General features: G+C 43.5%; 1 protein-coding gene across 4 annotated transcripts in view; it reads left to right on the top strand.

Moving 5' to 3' along the window:
• The window catches only part of kirrel1a (kirre like nephrin family adhesion molecule 1a), a 33,528-nt gene that overhangs the window by 3,712 nt on the left and 12,611 nt on the right, over positions 1 to 17,205 (top strand). For 2 of the 4 annotated variants that reach the window (XM_044183114.1, XM_044183113.1), the window contains exons 2-9: positions 10,143 to 10,292; positions 13,826 to 13,975; positions 14,066 to 14,223; positions 14,355 to 14,505; positions 14,880 to 14,985; positions 15,335 to 15,483; positions 15,652 to 15,779; positions 16,162 to 16,206. In XM_044183114.1, coding sequence (XP_044039049.1) covers positions 10,143 to 10,292; positions 13,826 to 13,975; positions 14,066 to 14,223; positions 14,355 to 14,505; positions 14,880 to 14,985; positions 15,335 to 15,483; positions 15,652 to 15,779; positions 16,162 to 16,206 — 1,037 coding nt within the window. The remainder of the gene's footprint in view (positions 1 to 10,142; positions 10,293 to 13,825; positions 13,976 to 14,065; positions 14,224 to 14,354; positions 14,506 to 14,879; positions 14,986 to 15,334; positions 15,484 to 15,651; positions 15,780 to 16,161; positions 16,207 to 17,205) is intronic. The other 2 variants (XM_044183116.1, XM_044183115.1) reach the window with 1 other exon arrangement.

The raw sequence follows: 17,205 nt of genomic DNA, 5'->3' as shown, positions 1-17,205 counted from the left end.
TGTTTGTCAATGTGTGACATGTTGATTGCTTCTCTCAGTTGATCTGTTTGTTTAAGGGCATTCCTCTGGACACGAGTGTCCTCTAATGCTTTTTGAAGTGGTGCTTTGAGAAGAAAAGCAGCTTGCATGCCTGCTTTCAGATGATCCAGTAAAAAGCTGATCGGGTACAGAAGAATTTAGTCAGATAATTCATTATCAGACTTGTGGTCAGAGATAAATTCACTCAAAAAGTGTACACATTTCCTTTGAGCAACCTCAACAGCTACATACACGTTTCTCAAGTGAAGCCCCAGGTTTTAAAGGCCCCATAATATGATTGTGTTTGACAGGCCGGGGGCATCCAAGTTATAAAAAGAAGAAGGGGAAAAAAAACATCCCCTTAAAAATGTTTCTTTATGCAGAGTCCCCCGAGCAAGAGAGGAACATTTTATCACATCTGACTGAATCTATTGGCCTTGTTTTCCCAAACTGCATGGCCACATTCTGCAGCGCGGACCAATTTGGGGTGATGGCGAGGGGGTGGGGCGGGTTACAGAAAAAGTTGTTTGGGGGAGAAGTGGTTGAGAAGGAGGGGGCCAAAGAGGGGTAGTCTTGCGGGCAGGTGGATGAAGCCTGATCGGGAGTGATTAGACTTTTTTTTGTTTTGTTTTGTTTTAGAGGTAGTGAGGTGGAGGGGGGAGACAGTATTGTAGTGTGTGAGGAGGGTGTGCTGGATGAATAGAAAAGTGAGCCGGGAGAGAGGAGAGAGGGACGAGGACGAAGGAGGAGGAGGAGGAGTGGTCGGGAGGCCAGCGGCAGAGAGAAAGGGACTATTACTCAGGCTTGACTGCTCCCTCAGTGGTGACAGTGAAGCTGCTCATTCAGACAGAATATGGTCGAGGCTGGTTCAAAGGCTACGTTTGCGCTGGAATCAGGAGTGATTGAAACCACATCTGAGGTGCCAGCCAAGCTCTTCCCCTGCCCCGTCCCTGCTGAGGTTAATTGGCATTAATCGGTGTTGCTGTTAACTTTCTTTTACGCTTCTTTGGCTTTCTCTCCCAACATGAGCCTTTTTCTGGTTACCCAAGTTAATTCTTTCTCTCTTTCTGTCCCCTCCTGGATTTTTTTTTCTAACTGGACTTCCCCCCCCCCAAACACACACACACACCCCACCATTACTTCTCCTTCTCTTTCCATCTACCCCTTTCTCTCTCTTGCTCTCTAATAAGTTCCAGATGTGGTTCTTGCATTCCTCTGGTCGGTGGAGAGAGAAAGAGAAGAGGGGAGGGGAGGGGGGGTGGTGGTATGAGTCGGGGGAGGCGGTGGGGGAGGGGGCAGGAGGAGAAGCACATGAATTAAAACAGGGAGCACATGATGAGGAAGAGGAGCCCATGTACTGTAACACAGACACACACACACAGACACACACACACACACACACACACACACACACATACTAACGTGCACTGGAAAACGCACACACAAGCAGAGGGAGGGAGAATGGATGCATTTGTGTGTGTGTGTGTGTGTGTGTGTGTGTTTGAGGGGATGGGGGAGGGGGTATGTCGGTCCTGTAACCTCAAAAGTTTTGGGACATTCTCCTCCTCCTCCTCTTCCCCCTCCTGCTTCTTTCCCCCCACCTCCGCGCCCCCTCCCTCCGCAGGAATGTGGCTGACGCTGATGATGTCACTTCATTTCTCCGCTCTCCCAGTTTCTGCTCCTCTACAGGGACAGGGCATGGAGAGAGAGAGAGGGAGAGGGAGAGAGAGAGGGAGAGGGAGAGACTCGACTTGCTCCATCCATCTTCCCTTTACAATAACAACATTAGGGACAGCCGTCCAACTAAATCGGTTGCCACAGTACCGCAACACTCGCCGTCCCCTCGTCATGTAATATAACAGCCTCCAGGCTAAATTGTTGCCGACTACAAATAATGAGCAAGCCATCTCTTAGTAGTAATAATCATCAATGGCTTTGAAGTCCAGTCATTAAAACCATTTTGTTCAGATGCATTATGTTGTCAAAGACTGCCACTGCCAACTTAATGCTATACTCTGGAGGCTAAGCTCACCATAATGCAGTTTTAGGAGGTTAGGCTTTACCTAGTCACATCTTAGCTAGTCCTGTCAAGTTGATTGAATGTGGTCCAAAAGTATGTGGACCATGGGCTGGCTTTCCACAGGATTTTGGAACCTGGATGCAGGGATTTGCTCCTGTTCAGCCTCAAGAGCGAGGTTAGTGAGGTTCAGCTCCGATGTTGGGTGATAGGACCTGGCTTTCCAGTTCATCCCAAAGGTGTTGGGTGTGGTTGAGGTCAGGGCTCTGTGCGGGCCAGTCAATTTCTTCCACACTTAACTGGGAAAACCATTTCTTTATGGACCTGGCTTTGTGCATGTTATGTTGAAACAGGAAAGGGAACAAACACAAAGTGTCGCCACAAAGTTGTAAGCACACTATTATCTAAAATATCACTGTATGCTGTAGAATAACATTTTCCCTAGTCCCTGCACTAGTCCACGGACTTATGTGGACCTACTTTTGGTCATATAAAGCACATCATGATAGGGTATTTCAAGTTGAAAAAGTAGAAATCATTGCTTTTCTGAATGATTTTGGTCCATATATAGACACATGAGAGAATGTTCCTCATTCATTAGACATTTTTCTAATGCTATCCAAAAGGCTTTAAAAGTTTGCAATGCTCAATCCAGATTTATTATCACCCCACTCACTTTGCTGTCTAGTCTTTTAGCGTGTTTGCTATCAACAAAGAAGCCTCCTCTGCATTGGTAGTGATATTGGCGAGGGGCTCTGTATGAATATTGCTTCACTCTAGGTCAAGGCTCCGGGCGTTTATTGGATGGTTTGTGGCAGATGACATTGCAAGAAGCTACAGTACGTACCAATAAAATTAGATTACACTGGATTGAATTAAAGCAGACCTTGGAAGAGGTGATTTATTGATGGGACGCTGCTTGTAAAATAGTCCTGCTGGATTCCATTACCATGTACTGTAAAGTGAGGTGGATCGGCGACCATCTGAAAGCTGTCACAGTTGATGGTGTGGATGATGTTTACTTGCTAGATCATGTGGCTTTTGAAGGCCAAATGGCTTTAGGAATGGGTCGCTGGCCAAAATCAATGGGGAACCACTGCTGTGAATTATTGATTCATTATGATATCGATTGTGTCAGTTCCACATTCTGTGGCGACCCCTGTGGTACAAGCTACACAGCACACTACTGCAGAGCAGCAGCTTGATATGTATGTATCCCCTTGTTCAAGCTTATCCAGAGGACGGCTATTGTTAGTTCTGGTCACCCTTGGTTACAGCAGAGTATTCTTTGTCAGCCACTCGGCATGTTGGCCGCACAAAGGCTCGTGGATTGCCAGCGACGGGCCGGCTTTCCAGCGCTTGAGCATATTCATGTGCCCGTAGTATGTCAGATGCTTCGTCCATGAATTATCATATTACCCACCACTGATCCTGGGGGTTGCCATGGCCACTGTGTCTGTCATTGTGTCAGTGGTCCTCACTGGCTGTAGCCATGGTAACAATGTCTGTAACAGAGGTTGGGTACAAATGAAGCTGTTCAGATGTGAAATGCGTGTTTGAGAGGAGCCCCAGAGAGTGTAAGGGGGCACACGCACACACACACACACACACACACACACACACACACACACACACACACAAATGAGTGTGCACACCTTCACAGGAGCATATGCGCTCTCATATGCACATGGTAGTATCAAAATGGACAGACAAAGCGGAGGAATAATTTTCCTCCCGCTATTTCCAAATAAACCTGTTTCCACAGCAACCATTTTGATAGTAATGGAGAGAAGGAATGAGAGGGAGGACTGATGGAGGGAAAGAGAAGCGGCTATGCTTGAAGGTGGAAAGGTAGCCCAAGAAGGGAATAAGGTGGTAGGTTGAAGGAAGGAGGCGGAGCAATAATTTTAAGTAGATGCCTGCCAGACAAAAGGAAGTGAATAGGGAATGAGAAGTGGGCAAGACCACAAAAGAGATGAAGAAAGAGAGAGGTCGCTGACTGCTAGTAAGGGAGAGGACGACAAGGTAAGATGACCGAGGAAGGGAGCGAGCAGGCAGACAATGCGGCAGACAAAGGAGGGAGTCTCTGTGTCTTTCTCTTTCTGGCTCTTTCACCTCTCTGCCCTGATCTTCCCTCTGCTCTGTCCCCACCTCCAGGAGTCACCTTTGTGTTTGAGTGACATGGTGTCAGCAGGCTCAGTGGGTCGCCTCCTTTCACTCCCTGCTTCTCTCCATCTATGTCTCTCGCTTGTTCCTATAGCGCCGTCACCATGGTTACGGGTTATTATGGCCATCCTGCCAGGCGGCCATGTTGTCGAGCGAAGGCAGGCACAGGTGGTAGATTTCCCACAGCCAGAGAAACTGCATACACACACTCATGTACTACAGGGATACAGGTTAGAGCTGAAAGGATCGATTGGTCGATTTATTGATTAGTTGGCTGACAGTTTTGATAAATGAATAATTGTTTAAATCCTTTATCAAGCAAAAAAGCTAAAAGTTGCTGCTTCCAGCTTCTCAAGCATGAGGCAGAGATCTGTCAGGCAGAGATCTGTCAGTGAATAGACTGACTGATGGACTGACATCGAGATGTATGTACAATCAGAAAAAAGGGAGGGAGAGTCAGTGCCGCATGACTCCTATGGCTGCAACTTTGTCCTGAAACAATGATGTCATCCTCCTCCATCACAATTCACAGCTCTGTCTGTGGACCTCACCGTCTCTTTGTTCTCCTTTTCCTGCATCTCATTTTCAGGCAGCCCCTCCATAACACCAACACATCGGCCACACGTAGCGCGATATGGAATTAGACAGATAACTAAATCAATTTGGAGCGGATTGACTAACAGTGAAGAGAGTCGTGGTGGTGGTGGTGGTGGGGTGGGTTAAGGAGAGAGAAATAATGAGAGGCCAGTGCGGCCTCCTGACTATTAATTGAATAGGTGGAGGGAGGATGAGGTCATTGAAAATTTTTTATTTATTTTTCTTTGAAAAATGGGTGTACCGAGCGTAAGGGAGGGTTTCATCAGACACACAGATGCAGATACGCTTGTGCGCTCACATACACGTTCGTACAGGAAACTTTTTTGGGCAGTTACTTTACACGTCAGCTGTTGCTATGGTGACGCAAGTCTGTGATCCAGCTGAAGCGCGGGATTGGCTGGAGAGGAGCAAGGGAGAGGAAGGCAGGGGGACTTTGTTGAAGGGGTACAGAGGGGTACGGGGAGGGGGCCAGACACAAAGATACTTAGATCGATGCATAACAATCCATACAAATGCCATTTTATTTAATATGATCTGATTCAGTGAGTCTGACTGCCATCAGTCAACCTTCCCAGAACTCTCTACTGCATGGCATCACTTCCAACTTTGTCTTCTGTCCCATACAGAGACGCAAGGCAAGCCTGTATTTAAATGCTGTAAAGCAAGCTTTGACATTCACTACCTAACAGCAGGGTGTGTGGCAAATTAAGAAATGCAGGGCATATGAGCAGCACACTTACTAAGAATAGCTCCAAACATCTTTGCATGCATATACCCTTTCAGTAATTTTCAGCAACAAATTGATGGTTCATTACCTTGCTATTCAAACACCATCGCATGGTGCGAGAGGTGCTCTCGGGCTAAATTGCTGTGGTGGTTCACACTATGGCGGCGTGTGACCACGCTTTTGGTGAGTCACCCGGCCAAGCTGTGCGTGCCCGCCTTTGGCTTTGTGTCTGCTTTGACAAGCCAAGGTTGGTGTCACAGTGTCTGCAGGGGCTGTTGTCCTAGGCTCCAGATTAATCCTAATCCATTTCCAAACTTTGACTAGGGCTGTACTTAATCCTAGACTAAACTGAGACCTGTTCCCAACGGAGATGGAGATGCTCCGCTGGCTTGACGGTTTAGTCCGAGTCGTGGTGTAATCCATGTTCAGGGAAACCGCCTCAACGTGTCGATTATATGTTTGGGGTTTAAATGGGTTGTGTTTGTGTGTGTGTTGACAGGAAATGGTTAGCCCATGTGGTGAGGGTTAGGTCATCTGTGCTGCCTGTTTTTGTTTGTGTGTGTGTGTCCATGTGGTCTCAAATACCATGGTCACAAAGAGCTGTGACCATGGTATTTGTGTGGACAGGGTGCTCGGAGTCTCCCGGTGGTATCTTGGGGATCAGTGACTCAAGGAAATCAGGACACACTCTAAATTTGTCACTGCAGCATAACCCACATAATGAAAGAATACAAGCTCCCTTACATATTCTCTCCTGTCTTGCCTTTGCTCTGACTGCTCTGTGTGCATAGATTTCCTTATTTAAACACACAGACACACAGACACACACACAAGCACATACACTCATGTTGACAAGTGTTAACTGGGTAATATGGAAATCAGAAGGCGGTGAGCACATGTTTAAATGAGTCAGTGCTTTCAGTCCTCAGCCTTTGCATGGGTGTTTTCTCTGCAGATTGTGTAGCCTCCATTCAGGAGTATTCAGTTTGAATTATGTTTGTGGTTTACTGAGGCAGTTGAGGGAATACCTCCAGCTAGCATATCTGAGGTGGTGGAGGAAAGGATTTGCTTGCCCTCAGGCTACTGTCAAGGTTGCGGGGTACTTTAAACCCAGCTAAACCTTCTTTACACCCATGTATAGCTGAGAAAAGGTTTTTCATGCTTTTTAAGATGGTATAAATCCACACTGTGCATTCCAGTGATAAGCATAGACAAATGCAAGATTAATCAAATTAGAGTGCATACAGGAAATTAAGAAAAACTCTAGTCTGTACTGTCTAGAATTACCTTTTGTTTATAACCAGTTTTTCCAAAATATCTTGCTGGTTATACATTCTCCAACTTAATTACTACTACATCACTGTCATATGTTCTTGCTAAAATGGGCCTAGAATATATCTGGCATTTACACACTGAACCTCCAGATTTCTCATAATATCTTGACAAAATAAGCATGTGAGAGAACAGATTCCAGCATCCCTTTTGATTTGTCTGGAGAAAGTGGAGCATCATACACGTCTTAAAGATATAGCTATAATAAATATTTTTTTATATTTACAATTGATCGCATGACTACTTTTATGTGATAGGGTTCGCTCATAATAATAAACCCGCAGAGAATTATCACGCGACTCTGCAGTCCCTCTCAGATGTATAGAGCATTTAAGCATCTTTCAGCTCATTATTTTGGTTTTTACAACCTGCAACTCTACTGTTTTGATTCACTCTCACCACTTTCATCAGTGTTGTTTTCAGCAGCAGCAGACAGCTGTTTTCAGTAAAAAAGCTCAGATAAACCCACTGTACACTACCAGCCCAGCACTAAACGGCAGAAAGGCAAAGTAGGAACTAGCTGAATGTGTAAATATGCAACTGTTTCCTGACAAGTTCACTGTATCAGCTGATAATATGTCAGTGCTGTGTTTACGTCTTGCTTCCGCTGCCCCTAAGGGGCCAAAAAATAATTTATTGCAGGCTTAAGTGTGCAATACAAGTGATGAAACGATTAGTTGTTTAGATTGGTCGACTGACAGAAAATGAATTGCCAACTATTTTAATAATCTATTCATTGTTTTAGTATTTTTTAAGTAAATCATTGTAAATGAAATATATATGAGTTTTGGATTGTTTGTTAAACAAAAATAAGTCTTGAAGACGTCACCTTGGGCTCTGAGAACTTGAGCACTGACTGCTGAAAATGCAAGTTTGGGCCAGCTGAATAGAGGCAAGTAAACAGCAACCAGAGTAATAGTTGAGCCCTGACAGAATTCAAACATAGCCCTCTTGATAGCCCTTGAAAAAAGTGCTTCTCTGTAACATTAAATATTCATGACTAAATGAGCAACAATGAAATTGTTCAGATCCTATATTCTTATGAAAGAAATGTATTGACGTTGTATTGCTAGTATTGTTACAGACTATAGTTGGTAGTTTCTTATTTACCTCAATTCAGTCACAGTTTTCTTCAAGCCAGCATGTAGTGGCCATTCGAAGAATCATTTACCTAAGGCATTTCTGCACTGACTTCAGCTTTGAGCTGTGGTGGTTGCTGGCTGGTGAAAACATGCATTCTTGTAGTGCCTTTTCATAATGTTTACAATTAAAGGCTTTGTGACTTATATGACTTGAATTTACTTACCAACTTTTCATAGCCAATCGTTGTTGCTATGTTGCTTGCCATGTTTATCTTAATTCATTAATCCAGTTAATTTGGGTGTTCCTCAAGGAGCAAATTAAGGGCAGCTATTTTTTTTATTGGTTCAGTGCTAAATTATTCTAGGTATGCATGTTGCAAAGCTCCATCTGCATCTGATTCCCTTTTCACTGTGTATCCTCGCACATCGCCTTTATGTTCAGAATATTAATGTGCTGCACTGTCAGAAGCCATTGTTGTGATTGGTAAAGAAATCTTTTTGCATGGCTGCGTTCTTTTCTATTATCAGGCATATTGTACTTCTGCAAATCACACCAAATCTGACATGATAGGAGGAGAGTGCATGTCTGTGTATATGAAAGGGAGGGGAAACGTGAGAGATAGGGACCGAGGGTCATGATGGGGAGGTGGGGTGCAGAGGCATATGGCAGTTGTTAAAAAAAAAAGTGAGAGAGATGGGAACCTTCAGAAAAGCGCTGGAGGGCTCAGAGTGAAAAGTGTGAGGGAATGAGAGAGGTAGTGTAAGGGAAAGAGGAGGTGGGGGGGGGGCAAGTGATAAAAAAGTGGAGAGGACAAGTGAGAAGGAGAGATGTAAATGGTAGGAGGTGAAGAAAAGGGAGTGAGGGGAAAATAGTGAGAGAAGAGAGAGATGGGTAAACGGGGGAATGAGAAAGAGAGGGAGAGAGAAAGTGCTGGAGGGCTGATATTTAATGTGATAAATGAGTTGTGACAGTCTGCCTCTAACCCCTGTCCAACCAGCGAGGAGGAGGAACACAGGAATAGAAAGCATTATGGGTAAAAGGACATATACAGAATTTTATATGTATATAGAAAGAAGGAGGTGCATACATACTGTGGAGAAGGAAAGGTAGAGGAAAATGAGTGCAGGCAAAAGGACATTCATAGACAGCATTATAGATGTACAAAGTGAAGGAGGAGAGTGGGTATGCATACATATGGAGGGAAAAGCAGAGTGAAGAAAGCAATTTGGGTAAAGGACATACAACATTATAGAGAGAGAATAGAAGGAGAGAAGTAAGGGCAGAGGTGGGGGGGGTGAAGGGGGTGTACAATGCAGCATTGGGTTAATGATCTACTGTACGATATTCTTTGAAATAAGAAGTGGGAGCAGGGAGAAAAATGAAAGCAAGAGACAAAATGGAAAGAACGAAAATTTAAAGCGAGATGCAAATCCTCCACGGTGACTGCCTCTCCTCCATTGTACGGGTGTCATGTCTTCAAGGGACAGCTAATTACAACTTGTCATCAGACAGCGTGGAACAATAGGAGGTAATTTTTTTCTTGTTTTTCCCTCATATTAGACAGTCGATCGGTGGGCCAGCACGGCGCTGGTCTATCTGCTTTGGTAGTGGACTACAGACTGGAGGGAGAGAGTCTAGTAGACAATGACAGCCACTGTAGTTTTGGTTGGGGGGTGGAAGCCTGCAAGATGACTCATAGGGAGGAATGAAGAAGGGAGAAACAGAGAGAGACGAGAGGGAGGGCCAGAGAGTTTTGAAGAAATAAAAGTCAGGAGCGAGAAGAAAAGGGGTGTGAGAGACCCTATGACTGAAGTTGCCTGTTTGATCTCCCAGCTCTTCCCTCCTGAGTCAGCATTAACTACCTCTTCGTCTTCTTTCTCTCTCTTTCTTCTTCTCTAACTCTGTTCTGATTTCCTCTTCTTTGACATCTCCGTCTTTCCGTGCCACTCTTTACTTCGGCGCTCAGTTAATTTCCGCAAGTCAATGCGTGATCAAAGATGGTAATCGTGGCATTCCATTTCTGCTGGGGGAATGCAGTTTTCAATCAATTAACCATAAAACCACAGATACTGTAATGTGCTATATCTGTGTTTGGGATGATTTTATAGTAGTTTGCCTGCAGTATTTACACAGTGAAAATGAGAAAGTCTCTAACTTCTCTGTCTCTTTCTCCCAATCCCTATTCTCTATCTGTCTCTCCAGTGTGGACAGCGAGGTTCTCTCAGGAGCCGGCAGACCAGTCGGTGGTGCGGGGCCAGAGGGTGATCCTGTCCTGTGTTGTCTTCAACTACTCAGGCATTGTTCAGTGGACCAAAGATGGCCTGGCTCTGGGCATCGGAGAGGACCTCCGGGGTGAGACATCATACAGCCTCCTTAGGCTTCCTTCACTCTGTTCAGCATGTGACTAAGATGGGTTTTTCAAAGTTGATTCTGATTCGATTGGACCTGCTGATAGGCAAAATTTTATGCTGCATGTTTAAAGCTATAGAAGTTGAACTTTTGGGAATGTCTTGAGTTCTTTCTTGTACTCTACACCACAGTTGCGAAGACGACTCACCATTAACTCGTTTAATTTGTCATACCACATTTCAGAGTGCAGAGGGAAGACATATGTTTAATGTGTAAAGCGTATTTTATGCTTACAGAAGCATCTGCAACATTTGCAGTGCAGAGAGTCAGAGCTGTGCTTTGCTCTGGAACCAAAGGAGCTCAAACTGAAACTCTGTGGAGGCCACCAAGGTGACACAGTAAAATGGACTAACTTTGCATAAAATTTGATATTTTCACTTTGAAGGAGATCTTGGAAATTATGTGAAGTTTATGCCAACCCGACAAAAACTACAAATGCATGCCAACAATTACTGTGGATTCCGCTTAGACCAGTGATTTCCAACCAAGGGTACTTGTATCCCAAGGGGTACTCCTGCAGTTAATAGGGGGTATGTGGATAGATTATGGAGTAACTCAGCTAATATGAAACCAGACTAAGAGTCTACAGCCATGCTAGCAGCTCTGTGAGGCTTTGAGCTAAAGGCTAACGTTATAGCTGTATATTTAATGTCACAATAACCACCAAACTACCAGCTATGATAGGCTGACTACACAGGACACACTTTCCACCTACCTGAGTCAGTTAGAAAACCCTGACAGTATGTGCTGCAACTAAAAGTTGAAATAACCAAAATTAATGAATAAATGAAACCAAACCAAACCTACTGAAAATAGTGTTAAATAAATAACACCCAGTTTTAAATCAATCCAAACAAACACATTTGGTGGTCACGATGAACTCATCTGACAGAGCTGTGCAGGGGGAACCACTGGCATAGACTACAAAAGTATAACTAAGCCTTAAGAGACAGGGAGGTGGAATTAATCTATCTATGTAAGGCGATCTATTTTTACAAAAAAATACTTAGACTGAGCTAACCGTGCTGTTTCTTGTGTTACAGATGTGGAATTTGGTTTTCCCAAATGCTAACAAAGCACAAATCTCACAGCATTTTGAATGATACATGCTCGTCCAGTATGACATTTGAGTTACAGCTAGACTGAGCCAGCAGAGCGGTCTTGGCCAAGCGATGTAAGAGGCTACTGTTATGCTAAATACAGCCAGACTACCACAGCAGCTATCCCATCACACCATGTTGTGAAAAAATTGTGCACTTATTTAGGCTGATGTTAACTTTGGACACCTTCTGCACATATCATTGGATGTTGGATGGGAAATTCTAAGCTCCCTCTGGCGCATTTTACTGACACCCTTCAACTTGGTTGAGGAGCATCACATCATCACCTCTGTCATATCAGAAGTGGGTGACACTGACTGGCTAATATCTAATGTTTATTGAAAGGCTGATTCATCAACTAATATATTGCCCTCATTCTACTATGCAGCTCTGTGCCCTTACTGTTCGCTCCAGTCTTTCTCTTTGCATTTTTGTCCCTAGTGATGAACTTTCCAGTTTGATTTATTAAGTCTCCCACTTGTCCGTCTGTCAACAACAGCAATTTAAGACACAGCTTGTCTGACTTTGACAAAACTTGGGGGAGTGATGCATCTCATCGCTGTGTTGCAGCATTTTCAGAATTGCACTGATTAGCCCAAAGGGGGCTGTGCAATTACTGGTCAAAACAAGTGGGCATATTTTTAACTGATTGGTCCTGAGGGAGACTGCATCATTTGTGACATGCTGTTCATGTTACTGTTGTTTTCCCCATACTTTGTGCATTAAAATACTAGGTTTAAAATCTTTTCCTCTTTTCATTTGCTTTGCTTATCTTTCACAATTTATTTTCCTTTCTTTTCATTCTATTCTCCATTCTCATCTACTGTAGCCTATGATTTTGGATCCTCTCCTCTCCTCTCTTTTCCTCCACTGTCTGTCATGCTATTCCTTTGCGACCTCCTCATCTAAGCTCCCTTGTTCCTTTCTCTCCCTCTCGTTCTCCTTTTTTCAGCTGCCTCTGTTGTGCTGAGCCTTCTCTCCTATTCTTCATTTAACTTCTCTACCTTGTCGCTCTTTCTCTCTCCTTACCTTCACTTTGCTTGATACACACACTCATTTCATGCTCTCCTCTTTCTCACAGCCCTTCTGTCCTCGTCTGTCCCTTCTCCATTCTTTTTGTCTCTCCCTCCCTTTCTCCCTCCTTTCTTTTAATCATATTGTTACTGTAATGGTTCAGTGCTTCAAGCCAAAGCTTTTAAATAAAAACATGTGAATGAACACTGGCCGCTTCATGCGCACGTACACTCAGTGTGTGTGTATATGTGTGTGTGTGTGTGTGTGTGTGTGTGTGTGTGCTGGTGTATGAGGCTCTGTCCCTCTGTGCCCCCCCCCCCATTTCACATGCAAATGCATGTATATACAAGGCACACACGTGCATACAGAAACAAGGACACACAAGGTTAGGCAAGCAGCAAAGCTCAGTTCGGAGGCTGCACATGGAAACGGCACAGAGAATTTCACATGCAATCTACGTCTGGGCAACAAACATGAATTCTGCACCATGGACTGGAGTCGATTTGATTCCTCTAAAACGTTGCTGTCATAATGCATTCATCTTTTCCCCCTGCTGGTGAGAGAGAGCATGTATGCCACCTAATGGTGAGAATGTACAGCAGTGACACAGCTGGGCTGTGTGGAGGATGGGGGAAGGGGGAGGATTGAAGAGGCTGTGTGTGATTGTGTGTGCATCATGCAACTGTGTGAATGTGTATGTTTGTTCATGCGTTTGTCTTTGTGCATATCTATCGCATCATGTGGCCATGCATCTCTCTAGTGTCGTTTAGCCTGATGAAGAAAAAGTCCCATTTTTGCTTCACGCATGACACAGATCTGATGTTTTCTTATCAGCATGAACTGCAACAAGCTGCGTTGTATCGGATTTTTGATAATTCTGATACAGACCACATGGGTATGTGGGGATCCTGAGACGTGACGAATTAACAGTTTATATTTGAAAGTTCAAATATTAAAGATATAGTGACATAATTCACCTTCAGCCGGCACGAACACAGAGGACAATAAGAACAATAGGAAAGAGTAAAATATACTGATTAGCATTTTAGGAAATGTTTTAATTTGCTAAAATGTGAAGAAATGCGAAGCTGTAACTAAAATGTGTTCAACACAAGCAGAAAAAGCAGAAGGTTCAAAAATTTTATATATCTAATTTCTTTTAGCTCTTTATGACATCCGTGTGACTTTTTATTGTTATCAGATAGTGTATGTGTTGTAACTTTAAACAGATAGAAAAAGCCACCCAAATCAGATATAAAATTTATCATTAAGACCTGAGGTGAAAATCTAGTTTATGTGTGGGCCCCCTAAAAGTTAGGATTATTTAACTCTTAATCTACTTTGTTTGTCTGTGTGTCCCAGCCTGGCCCAGGTACCGTGTGCTGCGTGTGCAGGAGCTGGGCCAGTACAACCTGGAGATCCTGTCAGCTGATCTGTCTGATGACTCTCTGTACGAGTGCCAGGCCCCTGATGCTGCCCTGAGGTCCAGGAGGGCCAAACTCACCGTCCTCAGTGCGTTTGTGTACATGTGTGTCAGTAAACATGTCTATAGAAAGTATGTGAGATGTTGTGTGTTTCTAACACTCTCCTGTCCCGCTCCAGTCCCTCCAGACGACCCGGTGATCGATGGAGGGCCAGAGGTGTTGCTGAATGCGGGGGAGTCCTACAACCTGAGCTGTGTGTCTCGAGGGGCTAAACCGCCTTCTATGATCGAGTGGCTAAAAGATGGTCTGCCTGTGGAGGGGGCTGCCAGTACCACTGTAAGTCTAAAATAGAGACCGCATTCACCAAGACACACTAAACACACACATTCATGAAGTGTTTTTACAGTTACAGTATTTCATCTGTATTATAAATCTTTCATCAATGTCTCTCTGCCCTCCATCACCAGGAGGTGCTTCCAGACAGGAAGAGGGTGACCACACATAGCTACCTGCCCATCCAGCCCGTCGACACCGACACTGGGCGGAACTACAGCTGTGTGGCCACCAACCTGGCTGTTCCCACTGGCAAAAGCACAACTGTCACCCTCAACGTACATCGTAAGCAATTAAATAATATAGCTTAAGAAGTATCATTGTTTTTTCATATCACATTGAAAAGTGGGTATTTGCAAACACATAGATATACTGTATTACATCAACTTTGAATGAATATCCTTTTCATCACAATATATTATTACACTACCCTGCTAATTACTGCATAAACAAGTATTTTTTTTTACATTTCAGACTAATTAAAAGCAATGTGGTGTCATATTTTGAAACATTAAACATCTGCCAGCAGCTAAGTGTTTTATAGCCATTATTAAGTAATACATGGCAGCCATTTTGCATCCAACTCTCCTCCAGACTGCAGCACATATTAGATATAGTAAGGCTGTTGTTATGTGAGTCTCTCTCTCTCTCTCTTCCAGATCCACCGACAGTGACCTTGTCCATTGAGCCTCGCTCTGTCCTGGAGGGGGACAGAGTCACCTTCACCTGCCAGGCTCACGCCAACCCTCCTATTATGGGCTACAGGTCTGCGTCCACATACAAGCACATTCTTATTTTCACTGGGTCTCTTAAAGTAGCAGTTACGTGGCCAAATTGTTTGACAGAAATTTAGTATTTCTTTTTGGTTTTGTATGATTTTTGTTTAAAATGTCTGTGGTTTCAAACTGTGTTTCTTTATTTTGCTTTGAAAGCAGTGTGTATTCTTAAATTCACCTGAAGTGGCCTTAAAAAAGGAAATACATGTAAATCTATTTAGAGAATCAGAAAAACAGGACATTTTAATATTCATGGTTTCCTTTTGAGTCACATATGTTGTTCCAGGGTGTGTACATACATTTTTTATTGTATATAACAAAGTGCATTTTAACCCCAGGTGGGCTAAGGGGGGCGTGGTGCTGCAGGGTGCCAGGGAGAGTGTGTTCACCACCAAGGCCGACCACTCCTTCTTCACCGAGCCTGTCTCCTGTCTGGTTTTCAATGCTGTGGGAAAGACCAACGTCAGCATCCTGGTGGACGTCCACTGTGAGTAACATAATACTCATCTCACCTTGTTCAATCGCCTGTGGCCCACTTCACTCACATGCCACTGTTGTGTTTATTTTTCCTCTGAGCAGCTTCTTCCCTTTTAGTCCTACTGCATTATTACTCAAGCACAACAAAGACCATCTCTCTCTGTTTCTGTGTCTCCAGTCGGTCCAATTCTGTTGGTGGAGCCGCAGCCAAAAACAGTAGACATTGACTCTGATGTCACCCTGAACTGCAAATGGGCTGGAAACCCTCCACTCACACTCACCTGGTTCAAAAAGGGTTCAAACATGGTAAGAAGCCAACAGCCCACGTTTTGCACATTTCTTCTCTGTTCTTGTATTTACACTATTTTTAAAGTTCACAATTTCTTCTCCTGTGTTTACAAAAGCAGCCTGTCATTCAAGGGCATTATCTTGTCTGTAGATGTCTTTCTTCTTTTCTGCCTGTCCTGACCTCTTTCTCTCAAATTCACTTCACTTTTTATCACTTTAGGTCAGATTACATTTAATAAATTCAATGAATAAATTTGAATATTATAGCAGAAACAGAGGACAATACAATGTCTGGCAACCATATTGCAGATTTTGAACATCATGGTTTTGAAAATCTGATTTCGTTTATAGTATTTACAACAACAACACAATTCAACAGACATTGCTGTTTATTCGACAGGAAACATCAGGAGAGAGAGAGAGAGAGACAGAGAGAGAGAGAGAGGTATGACATGCAACACCCGGCTGAAATCAAACTGGGGACGATGCAGTTATACAGTATAGTTCGACATTTTGGGAAATACGCTTATTCCCTCTACTGTGGAGGTTTACATGAGAAGATTGATACTACTCTGATGTCTCTATAGTAAATGGGAAGCTACATCCAGCAGTCGGTTAGCTTAGCTTAGCACAAAGACTGGAAAAGGGGGAAACAGTTAGTCTGGCTCTGTCCAAAGGTAACAAAATCTGCCTACCAGCAACTTTAAAGTTCACTAATTAACACATTATATCTCAATTGCTTACAACAGCTGAAGTGTAGAAAGACAGGGTTTTACTGGGGTTTATGTGTTAATTAGCTTTAGCTGGTAGGTGGATTTTGTTACCATTGGTAGAGCCAGGCTAGCTGTTTGCCCTGTTTACAGTCTTTATGCTAAGCTAAGCTAATCATCTGCTGGCTCTAATTTTATATTTACCGTATAGACATGACAGAATGGTATCAATCTTCTCATTTAACTCTCAACAAGTGTCTTGTTAAGTTAATCATCACTGTTTTGTTGTTAACATCTACTGTGAACACCTGCCAGAAGCTAAATACATGGCTAGTAGGTGTATGTAAACATTGATATTGTTGCTTTGACCACTGGCTGTTTAGCTAGCAAACAGCTAGCTACTCTGACTCTCATTAAGCTACAGAGTAGAGACTAGAGAGACTAAAGACAATTACAGCACAGTAAATGAAATCTGCCTTAGCAAACTATGGACTGACTTGGCCTACACCTACATCTGTATCATCAGTCTTGTTCAGGTATTTCTCTCTCTCTAGGTGGTTACATATTTAGCCATCATTTTCCCACAGCTAATTTTCCAATGATGTGGTTGCTAGGCAACTGCAGAACCTCTGTGATGGGTTAAAAGTGGATGTGCAAGTTTACATTGTTAGCCAATTAGGGTTAGAGCAGTAGAACACATGTACCCAAATAAGGCCACACATGCAAATATGCAA

This window comes from Siniperca chuatsi, linkage group LG22 (genome assembly GCF_020085105.1).
Source record: "Siniperca chuatsi isolate FFG_IHB_CAS linkage group LG22, ASM2008510v1, whole genome shotgun sequence".
In the NCBI taxonomy this organism is placed as follows: domain Eukaryota; kingdom Metazoa; phylum Chordata; class Actinopteri; order Centrarchiformes; family Sinipercidae; genus Siniperca; species Siniperca chuatsi.
Note: the sequence above shows the minus strand (reverse complement) of the source record. Positions and strands in the feature narration are given on the sequence as shown.